A 17,314-nucleotide genomic window follows, 5' to 3' on the forward strand; every position below is an offset into this window, starting at 1 on the left:
TTCAGAAACTCGTTGAGTGGTTCATCACTGGAAGCATGATTCCAAACAATTCTCCAATATAAATTCTTTAAACCAAATAATTATCTTAATTCATATGCATATGGAAATGAGAAGATTGTGTCTGGACTGCTTTACAGTGGTTGTATCCCTTGTGCTGTGATCAAATACCAGATACACAAACTCCTTTTACTCCAAAGATGCATTCAGAGGGATTGAACACCAAACCATTTTCTTGTAATTGCATGAATAACCTTTGGGGATTTTTAATTATTTATTTTACACAACTAGTTCCTTAGGGCCTAACTGAGGAGCAAATCTTCATGGTCATGGAATGTGTCAGTACATGAAATTTCAACAGAAAAGTGATAATAGATAAAATAAAATGTTTAAGAATTTTAAAAAGATGACAAGGTGTAAGTATATATAAATGCAATCAACAATTAATACACTCATTTCTGAGCCAGAAATACTCCTTCAGAATGTGGAGAGTTACCCCAAAATATAAAATCATACATCATAAGCAAATGAATATAAGCAGACTACTTTTTGTGTCAAACTATCAGTTACTTCAGATTCTGTTCTGATTGTAAAAATGGCAGTAATTAGCCTGTGAACAAGATTCTGAACATGGGCTTTCCACAACAGCTTACTGTCTGTCTGAACTCATATGCCAATTCTGTGTAATTATAAACAACAGGTTTTCTTGAATTGTATGCTAGAAACTGTAAAAACTGAGTCTTACTGTGATTTAGTGTTAGTTTATTTTCTACAAGCCATGAACTTACATCTTGAACTGCACTATTCAAAACAGTGCCAGCGTTGCACACAACAAACATCCTTTACTACAAAGCTAGTGTCATCAACAAACAGAAATATTTAAGAATCAGCTCTAATATTAGATGGTATACCATTTACACTGTCAGCCAGAATATTATGACCACCAAGCTACTGTCGATATAAACATGCTCAGGCAGTAGCAGCGTGACTTGGCAAGGATTGATTGCTATTCAGAATCATACACGGCACATGTAGTATCAGTGAGCATGCTGTTCATGTGTAGAATAGGGAAGGTGCATGCTCCATTTCAGTTTGACCAAAGGCAAATTGTGATGGCCCGGAGGCTCAGGACTAGCTTTTTGGAAACTACCTTACTTATTGGCTGTTTGAGGAGTTCTGTTGTGAGTGTCTTCAGACATTGCAAAGCCAAGGTAAAATGATGGCCAGATGTCATGGGGTTGGGCACCCACCCCTCATTACAGATGTTGGACATTGTAGTCTGGGCAGACTGGTAAAATAGGACAGGTGGCGGAACTAACATCAGACTTTAATACTAGGCAGAGTACAAGGGTGTGTGAACGCACAGTGCACCAAACACTCCTAATGATGGGCCTCTGCAGCCAACATCCCATGGGTGTGTCACCATGACATCGGCAGATGCAACTGAAATTGGCCTGTGACCATTAGCACTGGATGTTGACACAGTGGGAGGCCATTGCATTGTCTGATGAATCCCAATATCTTCTTCATCATGCCGACGGGAGGGTGCGAATCTACCATCTTCCAGGGGAACAGCTCCTCGATACCTGTACTGCAGGATGGAGATGAGCAGGTGGTGGCTCCATTATGCTCTGGGGAACATCCAGTGGAGCTCATGCAAGGTGTCATGATAGCCAAAGAGTATTGTACACTGATTGTAGACCATGTGCACCCCTCCATGATGATAATGTTTCCTGATGGCAGTGTCATTTCTCAACAAGATAATGCACCATGTCACAAGACCAGGAGGGTGATGCAATGGTGAGTTACAATTGATGATCTGAATCCGATCGAACATATCTGGGATGTGACTGAACGTGGCATCAGAGCTCATACCCCTTCCCCCTCCTCAAAATTTACAGGAATTAGGTGACTTGCGTATGCAGATTTCCTCCCTCCAGTGACCTACTGAGGCCTCATTGCTTTCATGCCACAATGTGTCACCACTGTTATCCATGCTAAAGGTGGACGTACTGACTTTTAGGTAGGTGGCCATAATGTTCTGGCTGATCAGTGTATGTAAACAAGGAAGAGGAATGACATCAACACTGATTCCTGGGGACCCCCCCCCCCCCCCGCCCCCATTTAACCATGTCCCACTTGGAGGGCAGATATAGGTAATGTAGGCTAGTCATTAGATGGTATCATTGTGCGCGCTCTGTGCATGCTCGGCCACCCCTGTTTTGCCAACACTGTCCATGGGCAATCAGCCAGTGGAGTACGAACGCACACTATTGTCCTGCTGCAAGACTGTCCATGTGTCAGCCATTTGCCCACAACTGGCCCTGGATGGACATGTGAGCTGGAACATCCTATCCTAAACCTTATTTCAGTGGACAATTGTATTTCAGTCCATAAATGTTTACCATTCTCTACTTCTCTTTAATAATAGTGACATCCATGGGTGACGATTATCAGAGAAGTATTAGTAAAAAGTAAATCACTCCTCAACCCAAAGTTTGGTTTCACAGTAGAGGTAGTATGCCCTTGCCTTCCTCTGACTTTTGAACTGGCTTACTGAGCTTGTTATTGGGGGACCTACATCGTAACATAGACTCTGAATGATAATGCTGTTAGACAATTTTTCCATTAACAAATCATTTCAAGAGTTTAGCTATCCTAAGACCAGCTGGGAACTGGACCTGGGCCCAATGGATCTGTAGTCTGGCTGTTACCCCATTGTACTCTAGTACTATAGGGCATAAGTCACACACCTTCAGTTGTGCTGAAAAATATAAAAGCAGATGGCAACAATGCACCCAATCCTGATAAGGATTACCTCTCCAGTTGACATTTGCTTGTATATTTTTCAACGCGTCAGGAGATTGATGACAGTGCCTGAAACCGGTAATTGTGAAATAATAAACACAACAAACAAATGGAAAAAAGTGTTTTTATTTCCTTACTGGAAAGTGCACTTAAGTTTTGGGGGAGGTGGGGGCAAGAGGAACAAAATATTACAATGCCCACTTTTTCCCTTATTCCACACAGGTAACCAATTTTGTTCCATTACAGAACAGCTTTGGACCAATAGAATATATTCTGTAACTGAACAAAATTAGTTATCAGTGTGGGAAAAATGTTACAGTAGATTCTAGAAAAAGACATTAAAACAAATAATCCATTTGCTTTTACTGGTATTTCTTGTCATCTGTGCGTAAACTTCCCTTGTCTGTATTTAGTCTGCAGTGAATAAAATAATTGGAAGAGCAGTAGTTTTATTTCTTATTGTATTTTTTCAGTGCAGAAGCTTTTTCCATTTAGCTAGGGAGGGATTAGTTTGCAGCTATTTTACATGCACATTGAGTACAGCTAAGGTCTTTTACTAACAACACAAGCACACTGCCATTAATGGTATCAGTAGTACAGCATACACAATCAATTAATAACATCTCCGTATCTCTGCTCACACATTTCATCATTTACTCCACCAACCTGAAGGCTTTTTCATGATAATGTCTTTTTTCCAGCATGAAGAAAATGAAGAATAATTTATTGTTGTTGCATTTTAAATTAACATCGATAATGGCTGTGAAACCGGCTAAAGTGAAGGAAGCTGAAAATGAAATGTCAAACACTGATTTCATCTGTGAAGCAGTGAGATTAAAAGTTCAGCATGATTTCTTACAAAAATCTGTACAGTCCATTCTCAATAACATGAAAATAATTGATAGGGATGTTGCTACTGACTTAGAAGCATATGTCAGTGGAAGGGAAACAAAAAGGTAGTATTTGATATTTTGAAATTATGTTTCTATATTGTGGTAATGAAAAGGCATTACAAAGTATTTTATTTTTCTCTCTCAGGCAGGAAGATTTGGAAGCATTTCAGAATTCCTTGCTGGCAGCTATGGACACATTGGTCCAACTTAAGTTTGATATCAGCACTGAAGATAGAATACGAAGTATTGGTATGACTGCATTATTATTATTATTATTATTATTATTATTATTATAAGCATATTAACGTTACATTCATATAAATGAGGATCAATCACTTCTCACGAAATGAACAGGCAGTGAAGACCAGCAAAGCAAGTAGAAAATGCAGTCGTCAAGGAGTGTCATGTTGTGGTTGTAGGTGAAGGGGGAGGGGTGTTTACTACTCTCTGAAGAATAACTGTGCAAGAGCACAGCTGATAACCATACATTTGTGTGCGCTTCCTTTCAGCTTAACATATCTTCCATTAGTGAGTCATGATCTACCTCAAATTGATTTTTATGTACCAAAATGAATTTTCTGTTGACTCAGTGGTAAATTAATTTTGAGGCACACGTTTCCAGACAAAATTATCAACAGTAAATTAACTTTTCTTTTCCTTGTTTTTCAGATCTCAGTCATTTCCGAACAGCTTTACTCGAATTGGAGAAACAGCTTACCAGACTCAAGGAGCACATTGATAAAGAGTATGTATATATGGTTCCAGATTAACTTAAGATGAGTAAAAAATTATATGTGCTGAAAACACAGATATGCTCAATTTTAAAAATTCAGTGACCTCATGGGCGTCTCTCACTCAATGAGAAGTTTACACAGTTGTTTCACAGTTAAGGATGTAAATTTCAAAGTTATAAGCCCAGCATATGTATCAGTTCATAGCAGGTGGTGGAGTCATTCACCATCATGGTTGATACAGAGGTCTACAATTATTTTACATTTATAGAAATACAGAAAGAATTTTATCCCAGATATTGTTTGTAAGTCAGTTTTCTCTTTTATGACATTTCCTGCATGTGTCCTGAAGATACACTTGCCCAGAGAATTTGGGGTTTTTTGATGGCAAATAATGTATGATATTTAATGCAGTGAAAGAGATGAGAAGTAATCAAGGCACTAAATTTCTCACTTGCTGATTGCATAATCATGCTGTCTGTCAAATGTACCCAACGAATACATTCAGGCAGTCCAGGGCACTCATCTCTGCCAATAATGGGAGGTGTGCTTGTGAATTAAAGGAAATTAGGTGCACACTACCTCCAATGCAGCCATCCTCATACAGTGCAGAGTAAACCAGGGGCCATTGCTGAGGGCCTGCAGAGTAGCCTCTGTGATGGTGCTCAATGTGTTCTTTACAGATATAATTTAGAAAGTGGTTTTTCATGAAGTCATAGTGAATGCCATTATAAGTCTGCTCTGTGGTGGTCCAAATGTTAAATCTTTCAGATAGTGTCAAATGGCATTCTGCATACTATCTACAAGGGTATATGCTGTAATTCTGAATCCATGCCCGACGAGTATACATAGTGCTTGACAAGGCCGTTCATATGTGTCATTTCCCAGTCATCCTTGTGAACGAATATGAACATCTCAGTCCAGCTGGCCTGAGGAATGACAAGCTGATGTTCATTCTTTCTTATTATTAGTTTCAATTATTTTCAGTAAAGCTATGACTTCTACTGTGAGTCTGAAAATGATGATATTACAGTGTCTTGAGCCACTGTATCTGGAGTGAAACTGAAATACTATTGATTGCAGTCTGCACAGGCTCAGTGCAATTTGTAATTTGCACATGAGTAATAGCACTTGCTATCTAAACTAGGGTATAGCCTAATAATACTGGCCAGTTGCCTTGTTTTATAATGAGTCAATAAGCTTCCAAATCACAATGAAAGATAAGAAGAGAAATTCAGTTAATGATACCAACCTTCTCAACGTATGGAATGGTTTTGCCTTTATCTACACTATGAAAAGAGTTTTCCTTCAGGTTTTGTTATGTATGTGGAATACCTTGACATGCTATTGTAAATGTGATGGATGGAGGGGGGTGGTGTTTGTTAGCAGATGAAGGAGCAAATTAATTAGAATTTGCTGCTGTTGAATGATTTGTCGTATTGTAAGATCAGTTTTGTTCTACTGACATGCATGGAATATGACACTTCCTTGCCACCACTGAAGTGTTGTGAGTCCATGTTTATTTGCACAAAATGCTCTTCCTGTTGGTGAATAGTAAATAAACTATGATCAAATCAAAATACAAGTGAAGTTCACAAACAGTATAACACAGGAATTGCAGGTGAAAACAGATGAAAAATCCAGGAACCAGCCTTGCTACTTAATGAAGAACAATCCAAATATATGATAGAAGTCTGATCAATGACTAGGTGCATTTGGGAAGGTGGCTGACTCTTGTCTCCATCACTTTATTTTGTCTCCATCACTTTACTAGGCCACACAAAACATCATGTGGATGGTGGCTGAAAGTGGACAATGAGTCTGGAGTAGTGATGTGAAGAGAGGACTGTGTAGCCCTGGACTTCAGAGGAGCTGCAAAATGCCAATAAACATTTTGTGACAGTGGTGGTGGTATGTGTACAATGCCATCACATGTATCAGGCAGTTGTGATAGCTTTTGAAATGGCATTACTGCGTACTTCTCCAGAACTCTTCTTCTCACGTGTGTTCGCATAGAGTGTCATTGCACTAGAAAGAGCTGGTGAGGATATGCAGGAAGGTGGATAGATAATGTGTGATTTTTCTGTTGTATTTGGTTTAGTTGTGGGACAGGCATGTCAATATAAAACACAACATGTTCTGTTGTCTGTGTGGCATCTGCATCATTAAATGATAATTTGAAACCAATATACATATGTCTTGATTTAACCAAAGCCATACTGTTGCATTGAAACCTTATAGAATTAGAAGAAAGTTTATCAGTGGCTTGTATGTGTACAGAAAACAGGCAGCAGAAACTTATTTTCCAATATCAACAAATGTGGTGCAAAATTAATCAGATGGTGATAGTTTAAAGTAGATGGTAGTTTTTCATGATATTTACCTGTGAGCACCTATAAACATGAGAGATGGTTAAAAAAAAAGTTTTGTTTGTAAAAGACATCAGTGTGTTCATGAGTGTTTTTGTCAATGATTAGCAAGTAAGGCAGTGATCAACTTCAGCAACAGATTGATATGCAGCTTCAACAAAACATTCTGCATTCAGTTTCTGACATAAACCTTACATAAAAGCACTACAATATTATCTGATAATGGTTTAAGTAGAACATTTCTAATTTTTCGGAAAAAGATGTTTACTTTTTTTATGTGTCATGTTGAACAGATTTAGCAGCTGACTCATGGATGCTTGTTTATCACTCCCATTATTCCGTATGGTTTAATCCTCTGTGTTACCTTTGTGAGTTCTCAAATGATGCTTTAAATGTAGAAAAAGGTGATGAAAAGAGTGTCCAGTAGCAGCGTGCAAACTTCACGTAGGTATATGCTCAAGCATCTGTGAATCTAGTGTCCAAGTACACCAATGAAATTTTTAGTTAAAACCAAAAGGAACTAAAGCATTCATTCAATGAACAACAAATGAAACCTCTCTGGACATAGGTAAGACTTTATTAACCATTGTGTTTAAAGACGCTCATTGTTCTGTAGGTGTTATTTTCAGCAAGGAGTGATAGTGTCAGAGATTTTTAAAACCTGAGTTAATACACACCCATTTTATTTTGCACTGGAGTTTCTTTCAGTAGTGTAGAGCTGTTTGCTACAGTATGTTATATGTGGGTACATAAAAAAAAAAAACAAAAAACAAAAAAAACCCTGGAATAACATCGCCGTAGTGAACAATGTGCAGCTGTGACATTTAGTTTTCTGCTCAGTAAAAATGCTGCTGAAACTGTTGTTTTAATGTTGGAAACAGCTTACTAAGATAATGCTGCGGGAAAAACTCAAGTGTACAAGTGGTTTGCTTTAAGAATGAGATTTTCACTCCGCAGCGGAGTGTGCGCTGATATGTCTCCGCAAGTTTCATATCAGCACACACTCTGCTGCAGAGTGAAAATCTCATTCTGGAAACATCCCCCAGGCTGTGGCTAAGCCATGTCTCTGCAATATCCTTTCTTTCAGGAGTGGTAGTCCTGCAAGGTTCGCAGGAGAGCTTCTGTAAAGTTTGGAAGGTAGGAGACGAGGTACTGGCGGAAGTAAAGCTGTGAGGACGGGGCATGAGTCGTGATTGGGTAGCTCAGTTGGTAGAGCACTTGCCCGTAAAAGGCAAAGGTCCCGAGTTCGAGTCTTGGTCCGGCACTTGGTTTGCTTTATTTAAAAATGGCTACATGTTGATTGATGACAATCATTGTTATAGATTTCCATCAACTGCCCGAATCATCCAGAGTTTGTTCTCCCATGTCAGACCGTCAATCACACCTTTTATTTGGAAGTTCTATGGAGATTGCACAACAGTGTTCATCAAAAAAGACCCAGTTTGAGGCAGACAGGAGACTGGTTCTTCCACCGCGACATCGCACCTCCTCACTCAACCATATCTGTTAGACATGTTTTGGCTAAAAATGGCATGGTTCCGCTGCTCCACACACCTTACTTGCCTGAGTTTCTGTGTGCGAATGTTTCTTATTTACACGCATGAAAAAGGGCATGGAAGGACACCGATTTGACATGACTGAAGAAGTCAAGAAAGAAATTAGGGAGGAGCTGTCAGCCATTTCTGAAGGTGACTACAAATGTTTTGAACAGTGGAGCACCGGTGGGACAAATGTATTAGTTGTAATGGAGGGTATTTTGAAGGGGATAAGGTTGTTTTGTAAACAATTTGAAAATATATGGCTTTTAATAAATAACCCCCTCATACCATCACAGATCTGTTGTTGTTTTCTTGTTCAGCTTTGAAATTAACATCCTGTCTAGTATATACACAATGTCCCAAAATGTGGGGGTCAGACTTGTACAAATAATAGAGAATCCTAAACTGAGTGCTTAAAATGAGAAAATCATGGTTGGAAATAAATATTTAGTTTTTTATTGACACAAACAACGTACCCAACAGTAACTTACTCTCAAAAAAGCTGTTCAAAGTGATGACTTCCAGTCAGACAAACAAATGTACCCCACTACTATAAGCACGCATAATCAAACAGCATGGGATTCAAAGGCCTCCACTGCCAGCCTAGAGAGGTAGCTTGCAACAAGGGTAGATGGCACATCTAGCACTGTGCCGTGTCCACGACAGCCCAATATAAGCCCGGAACGTCAGACACTTGGCCTCACATATGTTTACTTGCTTATTGTATGCTCATCTATGAGACTGTATACTGATGTGTTCTGTAGTTATGAGACTTCATACTGTTCTATACTTCTTTCAGTGTTATTGTGGATCTCTTCATGTGTTACTTCTAGACTGTGTCTGTACAACATTACAACACAAAAAATTGTGTACTGTATTTAAAGTTAGTGCTGCCAATACTGATGCTGCAAATGGGTTATGAAACATGAGCAGGTATTAAACATGATCAGTTTCTAAATATGAGATCTATTCAGAAAATTCCATAACATTCATAATTTCGCGCCAGTGGTATGTTGGAGCAAAATGTGGTTGGCATCCCTGCACATGCCTTTGTTTAATGTGTAATTGCCAGAAGTTTCATTGTTGTATGTTTGTTAGTTATTGTTCAGTGCTATATTGAGTAGAACATTGTGTCACACAGTTTGCGAATTTCAAGATGGCAGACTTAGAGGAGCAACGTGTCTGCATTAAATTTTGCAAGAAAACTTTTACAGAGAGATACCAAATGATGTAGAAAGCCTACAGTGTTGAGTGCTTAAGTCATACTTAGTGTTACAAATGATTCATACAGTGAAAAAATGGCTGGACGGAACTTAACGATGGCCGTCATTCAGGACACCCTTCAGTGTCTACTGATGGCACTCATGTCAGGAATGTCAACAGAACTGTGCGTGCCAGTGAAAGACTGTGTTACGTCAGGTGGCCACTTGTTACGACTTCTGCAGTACTTGTTAGCAGCAGACACAGTGGCTGCGCCAAAGACTGAGACGGCATGGAGTTTTACAATTATTTATTGAGCTTTCTTTACAATTTCTCCCTCATCGTCGCTGCCCAGCCCTGCCGAGCCTTCCGCTTGGCTGCTGCTGTGTAGATTCTCCGACAGTGCGCGCAACACGTGCCACCAGTGCTCTGCTGAAGTCAGGATGCTCTGTGGTTGAGATGAACTCGTCGCCGCTCGGCAGCCTAGTATGGCACCCCCACGGAACCGTGTCACTGTGAGGTCAGCTGCCGCCGCCAGCTGCACCGGCGGCTAGGAAGCCGTCGGTCGCAATGTCCGCGAGCTCCCGTCACAGACAGACCGTGCGCCGTGGGGTCGGGTTGCCGTGAAGTGCCCAGGCGTCAGTCCCCGGCAGCGCCTGTGGCCAAGACCGCGCTGCGGCCTGTCCCACTGGAAGTTCTCATTGTAGTTAGTCAGCCGTGGTGCCGACCAAAGTCGGGCCGACCCCCAGAGCTAAGGTTGACATCTGGATGTGAACAGATGACTCCTGCGAGCTGGAGCAACTTCCGAAATTGTAACCTACAAAGATTGAACATTCAGACACGGACCACGTCCGTCCTCAGATCCGAACTGCTTCCTAATGGGTTCTCTCCATTGCTGCCTGCACTCCACTATTTATATCTGGCAGGAGGACGTTTTTTACCCTCGGTGGCAGCTTCTTGTTATTTCTCCCACAGTATATTGCAGTGTAGAAAATCATCATAACGACCGGGAGAGCGGTGTGCTGACCACACGCCCCTCCTATCCGCATCCTCACCGTGAGGATGACACAGCGGTTGGATGGTCCCGATGGGCAAATTGTGGCCTGAGACGGAGTGCATATTGCAGCGTAACTTAGCGTGATGGCCTCACTTCCCTTACTCGGCACTCTCCAGGCTTCGCTCAGCGTTCGGTCTGCGTGCATCCTTGCGTCAGCCGGTTGGTAGACTGCAACTGTCAGTAAGGCTATCGGTGCCGTGCCTACTTTGCAATGCCGCGATTGCTGGCTGCCTCTGTTTTGCCATTCTCCACTGTGTGAAGCAACGCTTACTGCATGTAGCTGCAACAACTGGCTCCAAGATATTGCAGAAGAATGTCATGAAATCCTGACACAGCATCTTGGAATGTGTCATGTTGCTGCTAAATTCATAGCATGGCTCATTAGTCAAAACCAGAAAGACATTCGCCTCGCAATCTGTAAAGAGCTTTTGGATCACACAAATGAGAATGAAATGTTTCTTAAGAGAGTCATAACTGGTGATAAGACGTGGGTCTACAGTTATGATGCTGAGGCCAAGATTCAATCTTTACAATGGGCCAGGAATGGCTCTCCAAGACCAAAATAAGCTCGTCAGGTCAGGTCAAATGTCAAAGTCATGCTAATAGTTTTCTTTGTCTTTGAAGCATTTGTTCATCATGAATTCATGCCACGGGGATAAACTGTTAATCAGTGGTACTATTGGAATATGTTGTGACACCTGTGAGAAAATGTGAGATGGAAATGGCCTGAAATGTGGTGAGACAGTTCATGGTTCTTGCATCACAATAGTTATTTATTTATTTATTTATTTATTGTTCCGTGGGGCCAAATTAAGGAGAAGTCTCCACGCTCATGGAACGAGTCAATACATGAAATTATAACACGATAGTAGAAACAGATAAAATGAAATACAAGAAACATATTCAGGCAACAATTTGTAAGTTTAAATAAAGAAAATCAACAATGTAACACTGGAATTTGCTTAATTTTTCAGCTCTTCCAGGAGCTCCTCGACAGAATAGAAGGAGTGAGCCATGAGGAAACTCTTCAGTTTAGACTTAAAAGCATTTGGGCTACTGCTAAGATTTTTGAGTTCTTGTGGTAGCTTATTGAAAATGGATGCAGCAGAATAGTGCACTCCTTTCTGCACAATAGTCAAGGAAGTGCATTCCACATGCAGATTTGATTTTTGCCTAGTATTAACTGAGTGAAAGCTGCTAACTCTTGGGAATAAGCTAATATTGCTAACAACAAACGACATTAAAGAAACTATATACTGTGAGGGCAATGTCAGAATTCCCAGACTATTGAATAGGGTTCGACAAGAGGTTCTCGAACTTACACCACATATAGCTTGAACAGCCCGTTTTTGAGCCAAAAATACCCTTTTTGAATCAGAGGAATTACCCCAAAAAATAATACCATATGACATAAGCGTATGAAAATATGCGAAGTAGACTACTTTTTGTGTTGAACTGTCACTTATTTCAGATACTGTTCTGATGGTAAATAAAGCAGCATTTAGTTTCTGAACAAGATCCTGAACATGGGCTTTCCACAACAGCTTACTATCTATCCAAATGCCTAGGAACTTGAACTGTTCCGTCTCGCTTATAATATGCCCATTCTGTCTGATCAAAATATCAGTTCTTGTTGAATTGAGTTAGAAACTGTAAAAACTGAGTCTTACTGTGATTTAGCATCAAATTATTTTCCACAAGCCACGAACTTATTTCATGAACTACATTATTTGATAATTTTTCAATATTACACACAAGATCCTTCACTACCAAGCTGGTGTCATCAGCAAACAGAAATATTTTTGAATCACCTGTAATACTAGAAGGCATTTCATTTATATAAATAAGAAACAGCAGTGGCCCCAGCACCGACCCTTGGGGAATGCCCCACTTAACAGTGCCCCATTGGGACTGAACATCACTACCACTCTCAATATTGCGGAGAATTACCTTCTGCTTTCTGTTCTTAAAGTAAGAGGCGAATCAATTGTAAGCTACTTCCCTTACTCCATAATGGTCCAACTTCTGCAGTAATATCTTGTGGTCAACACAGTCAAAAGCCTTCATTAAATCAAAGAAAACACCTAGTGTTCGCAACCTTTTATTTAACCCATCCAAAACCTCACAGAGAAAAGAGAATATAGCATTTTCAGTTGTTAAACCATTTCTAAAACCAAACTGTACATTTGACAGCAAATTATGTGAATTTAAATGCTCCAGTAACCTTGTATATACAACCTTCTTGATAACTTTAGTAAACACCGATGGCATAGAAATAGATCTATAACTGTCAACATTATCCCTGTCTCCCTTTTTATAAAGTGGCTTCACTACCGAGTACTTTAATAAGTCAGGAAACCGACCACTCCTAAAGGAAAAGTTACAGATATGGCTAAGTTCTGGGCTAACATACATAGAACAATACTTCAGTATTCTGCTAGATACGCCATCATATCCATGAGAGTTCTTGGTCTTTAGTGATTTAATTAATAACTCAGTCTCCCTCTTGTCAGTATCATGGAGGAGCATTTCAGGTAACAGTCTCGGAACACTTTTTTCTACGACCACTATATGATTCCCTGTTGGGACTAGGTTTCTATTTAGTTCACCTGCTATATTCAGAAAGTGATTATTAAATACTGTATATATATGCGACTTATTAGTAACACGAACATTCCCACTACGCACTGATTCTATATCCTCGACCTGTTTCTGCAGACTAGCCACTTCCTTTACGACTGACCATACGGCTTTAATTTTATCGTGAGACTTAGCTATTCTGTCTGCATACCACATACTTTTTGCCTTCCTAATAACTTTTTAAGCACCTTGCAATACTGTTTGTAATGGGCTGCTGCATTTAGATTTTGACTGCTTCTAACGTTTTGATATAATTGCCACTTTGTTCTACAGGATATTCTTATCCCTCTAGTCAGCCACCCAGGCTGCCTGTTTGTGCTAGTACCCTGTTTTGAACGTTCTAACGGAAAGCAACTTTCAAAGAGCACGAGAAAAGTCTTGAGGAAAGCATTATATTTATCGTCTACTGTATCAGCACTATAAACATTTTGCCACTCTTGTTCCTTGATAAGGTTTACAATGGTCTCTGTTGGTCTGTAACTATTGCACAAAAAAATGAAGTCCACTGCAGACTTTTTATTTATTTCCAAAATTGAAAATCCAAATGAAAGGATGAAGATTTGCAACGATAGACAAGATAAAAGAAAATTCACAGATGACACTTCACACGATCCAGCAGGAGGTGTACAAAGACTCATCCTGGAAGTGGAAAGGCATTGGGAGTTGTGTATCAATTATGGAGGAGAGTATTTCAAAGGAGACCATGCACAACAAGTTAAAGGTACATGTAGAAAAATTTTGTGGACAAAATCCTGGAATTTTTGGACATACCTCTTATGTACCTCATGTAAATCCCTTGCACAATATCTTGTACCACAAAAGGGATTCACAACTAACATTGGTTTGTTGTCTCAGTTAGCTGTCTAGATAATTTTATGGCTTAAAGTTTTGGTCTCGTATTTCAAACTTCCAGCTCAATTTATCTCATAGAAAATACACAAAGTGTCCAAACTTTTGCCTGCATCACAAATTATTTTTTGAACTAATTATGTAGTACTTTATGGCCACATTGTCTTGGCAACAAAGTGTAAAAGTTGCTATAGAAGTCAGTACCACGGGTTGACTGAAGACAAGCAAGATCAACCTGCATTATCTTGAATTTGTAAATGCCAGTTTTGCAAACAAGACCTTTTTTTTCATGTTGTTACCACTGGTTGCTGTATCACACCACTATAGATTGGAACAAGTTCTGTTTATAAATGTCTCAATACCAAAATGAGAGGGCACACTGTAAAGACTGGAAACGTAAAACAACAGAAGTTGCAGAGTGGGAGACACAAAAATTGAGCCATTGCCAAACAAGCACTAAATGATGGCAATCATGTTACCCATTTAAATAGTACACAAGTTCTTGCTAAGGTTGGCCCTACCAAATGAGCTGGTACTAAATCACTAAACTTATATTGAAGAGTTGGAATTTAAATCCCGATCCAGCCATCCTGTTGCACAGTTTGTACGGTTATTCTAAATAAATTTTGGTGAATGTCGGCAAGATTCCAGGTAATTAACTGCTCTATGCATGACCAACCCAAGATTGACTTCGTAGCCAACTACTTCTCCGTAAGCAGAACAGTACATCAAAACCTTTCTTCCATCCCAGTGTTAAAAACAGTTGTTTTCCCATTTGTGGCAATATCAGTCTGATAATGACAATGCTGCTCATTGAAGCCAGTAAAATATTAAACAACCAAAAACATAAGTTACTTCAAAAATCAGTAAATGATTCTGTAGATTACAGTTCCGATAGTTTGCTGTAAAATTTGGTGGCATTGTTGCCCGTAACAGCACAGCTTTATATATTGAGTAAGGGCATTTTGATGTAGCAATATGAGCTGTGTTTAATGCTCAAAATCGAAACTTATATGTCAGTACACAATGTCTCCACCACTTGCAGGTTAGAATGCTTGGTTGAGGAAGAGGAGAAACTTTGGAATGAGCTGCAGGATGCAGATTTGAAGATTGACGAATGGTCCAAACCTCTTGATATTCCACATGTGCATGCTGCATCTAAAGTCACATCTATGTTAAGCATACCAGGGAGTGGAGTGCAACCAGAGGTGAATTTATACTTTTTTTTCAAATTAATTGTGTATATTAAACCATTATTTAACAAACTTATGATGTAGTGATATCTACATAAAGTGAATTATTAACGTATGTAATATACAGGGTTATTCTAAATGATGGACCCATTTTCAAAACTATGTATTTATTCAAGTACAAATCCAAAATGAACAAACTTTATACCAGTGAAAAGAGGAAGTTTCAAAGGTTTTTTTCATAATGTTTGATACCAGTTTAATAAATTTAATAATTTATAATTAAATAGTTTTTAATCATTAATTAATAATTACAAATGTCATAAATGTTCAGTGTGGCCACCGTTGGACAAACGGCAAACATCAACGCGGTTGCCAAACTCGTCCCACAGACGCAAAAGCGCATCTTCTGTTACTGAGTGCACAACAGCAGTGATCCAGTTCCGCAGATCATTCAGAGTGGTTGGTTGTGGCATGGCGTAAACAGCTTCCTTCACATAACCCCATAAGAAATAATCACGGAGTGTGAGCAGATGATGGTGACCAGAAGTGCCGAGCCCGGTCCTCGAGTCCCCTGCGACCGAGTCAGTGCTGAGGAAGGGAGTCATTCAAAAAGCCTCATACATCATGGTGCCAATGGGGTGGAGCTCCATACTGTTGAAAAATGAAGTCCTGGGAATCTTCCATAACTTGAGGGAACAGCCATTGTTCCAATGTATCAAGCTACGTGATTCCCATTACAGTTCTTTCTGCAAAGAAAAATAGTCTATAAACCTTTGTACAGAAAACGGCACAGAACACGTTGATCTTTGGTGAATCTCTTTCATGTTGCAATGGTGAATGTGGATTTTCCAAACCCCGTATGCGAACATCGCGTCTGTTGACTTTTCCACTAAGGTGGAACATCGCTTCATCGCTAAAAATTACATGCTGTAGAAATGCGTCATCCTCCATCTTTGCTGCACATAGCCACAAAATGTGAGATGCTTCTCTTTGTCACTGAGGTTGAAATCCTGCACAAGTTGTAATAGGTAGGGCTTGTATGGCAAACACTGTCTCAGAACTTTCCACACTGTTAGTTGGGATATTCCAAGTTCTGAAGTGGCTCTATTGGTAGACTTACTGGGGCTGTGCACAAAACTTTCTTGAATCCGTCGGACATCATCTTCTGACACACGCCGCTGGCCTGTGCTTTTTCCTTTGCACACACTCCCAGGCCGTTTAAATTGCTTAAACCAACAGCTAATGCTTTTACGAGTTCGTGATTGAATACCGAATTTGGTATGAAATGCCCACTGCACTGCAATTTGCAACTCACTTTTTGCGAACTCAAGAACACACAACTGACAGTGAAACGGAATGAATACCATATTGCCATGCGAACTCTACAGGCCACTTCTGAAACCATCATCGCCTGTCTGGCGCCACCCACCAAAAACTTTGAAATTTCCTCTTTTCATTGGTATAAATTTTGTTCATACATAAGAATTTTTGAAAATGGGCCTATCATTTAGAATAACCCTGCATGGGATGTCAGAGATTTGTTTAAATGGTGTTACAACTTCAGAGTGATATTATGATGAGGTAGAAAAATCTTTCATTCTGTGGTTTTAACATATTCTTTTTCTATACTCTTCTTGTCACCATTCATGATTTTTTTGCTGTCTTTAATTTTAGCATTTTATTTACACTGATCAGCCTGAACATTATGACCACCTACGTAACACCTGGTATGTCCACCTTTGGCACAGATAATAGCAGTGGCACATTGTGGCATGGAAGCAGTGAAGCCTTGATTGGTCACTGGAGGAGGGAGTTGGCACCACATCTACACAAACACATATAATAAATTCAGAGGAAGGGGGGGGGGGGGGGGGGCAATGAGCTCTGACGCCACATTCAATCGCATCCCAGATGTATTTGATCAAGTTCTGATCCGGTGAGTTGGAGGCCAGCACATCAATTGGAACTCAACACTGCATTCCTCGTAACATTCCTGATCTTGTGGCATGGTGCATTATCTTGATGAAAAATGATATGTC

The 17,314-nt window shown here is 39.9% G+C and overlaps 1 protein-coding gene across 1 annotated transcript in view; it reads left to right on the forward strand.

Annotated features, from left to right (window-relative positions):
• LOC124615965 (coiled-coil domain-containing protein 112-like) overlaps positions 1–17,314 on the forward strand; it is a 165,464-nt gene that overhangs the window by 14,419 nt on the left and 133,731 nt on the right. The window contains exons 2-5 of the mRNA XM_047144165.1: positions 3,507–3,761; positions 3,844–3,947; positions 4,368–4,443; positions 15,128–15,290. Of these exons, the coding sequence (XP_047000121.1) occupies positions 3,508–3,761; positions 3,844–3,947; positions 4,368–4,443; positions 15,128–15,290 (597 nt within the window). The 5' untranslated portion in view covers position 3,507. The remainder of the gene's footprint in view (positions 1–3,506; positions 3,762–3,843; positions 3,948–4,367; positions 4,444–15,127; positions 15,291–17,314) is intronic.

Source organism: Schistocerca americana, chromosome 5, assembly GCF_021461395.2.
Source record: "Schistocerca americana isolate TAMUIC-IGC-003095 chromosome 5, iqSchAmer2.1, whole genome shotgun sequence".
In the NCBI taxonomy this organism is placed as follows: Eukaryota; Metazoa; Arthropoda; class Insecta; order Orthoptera; family Acrididae; genus Schistocerca; species Schistocerca americana.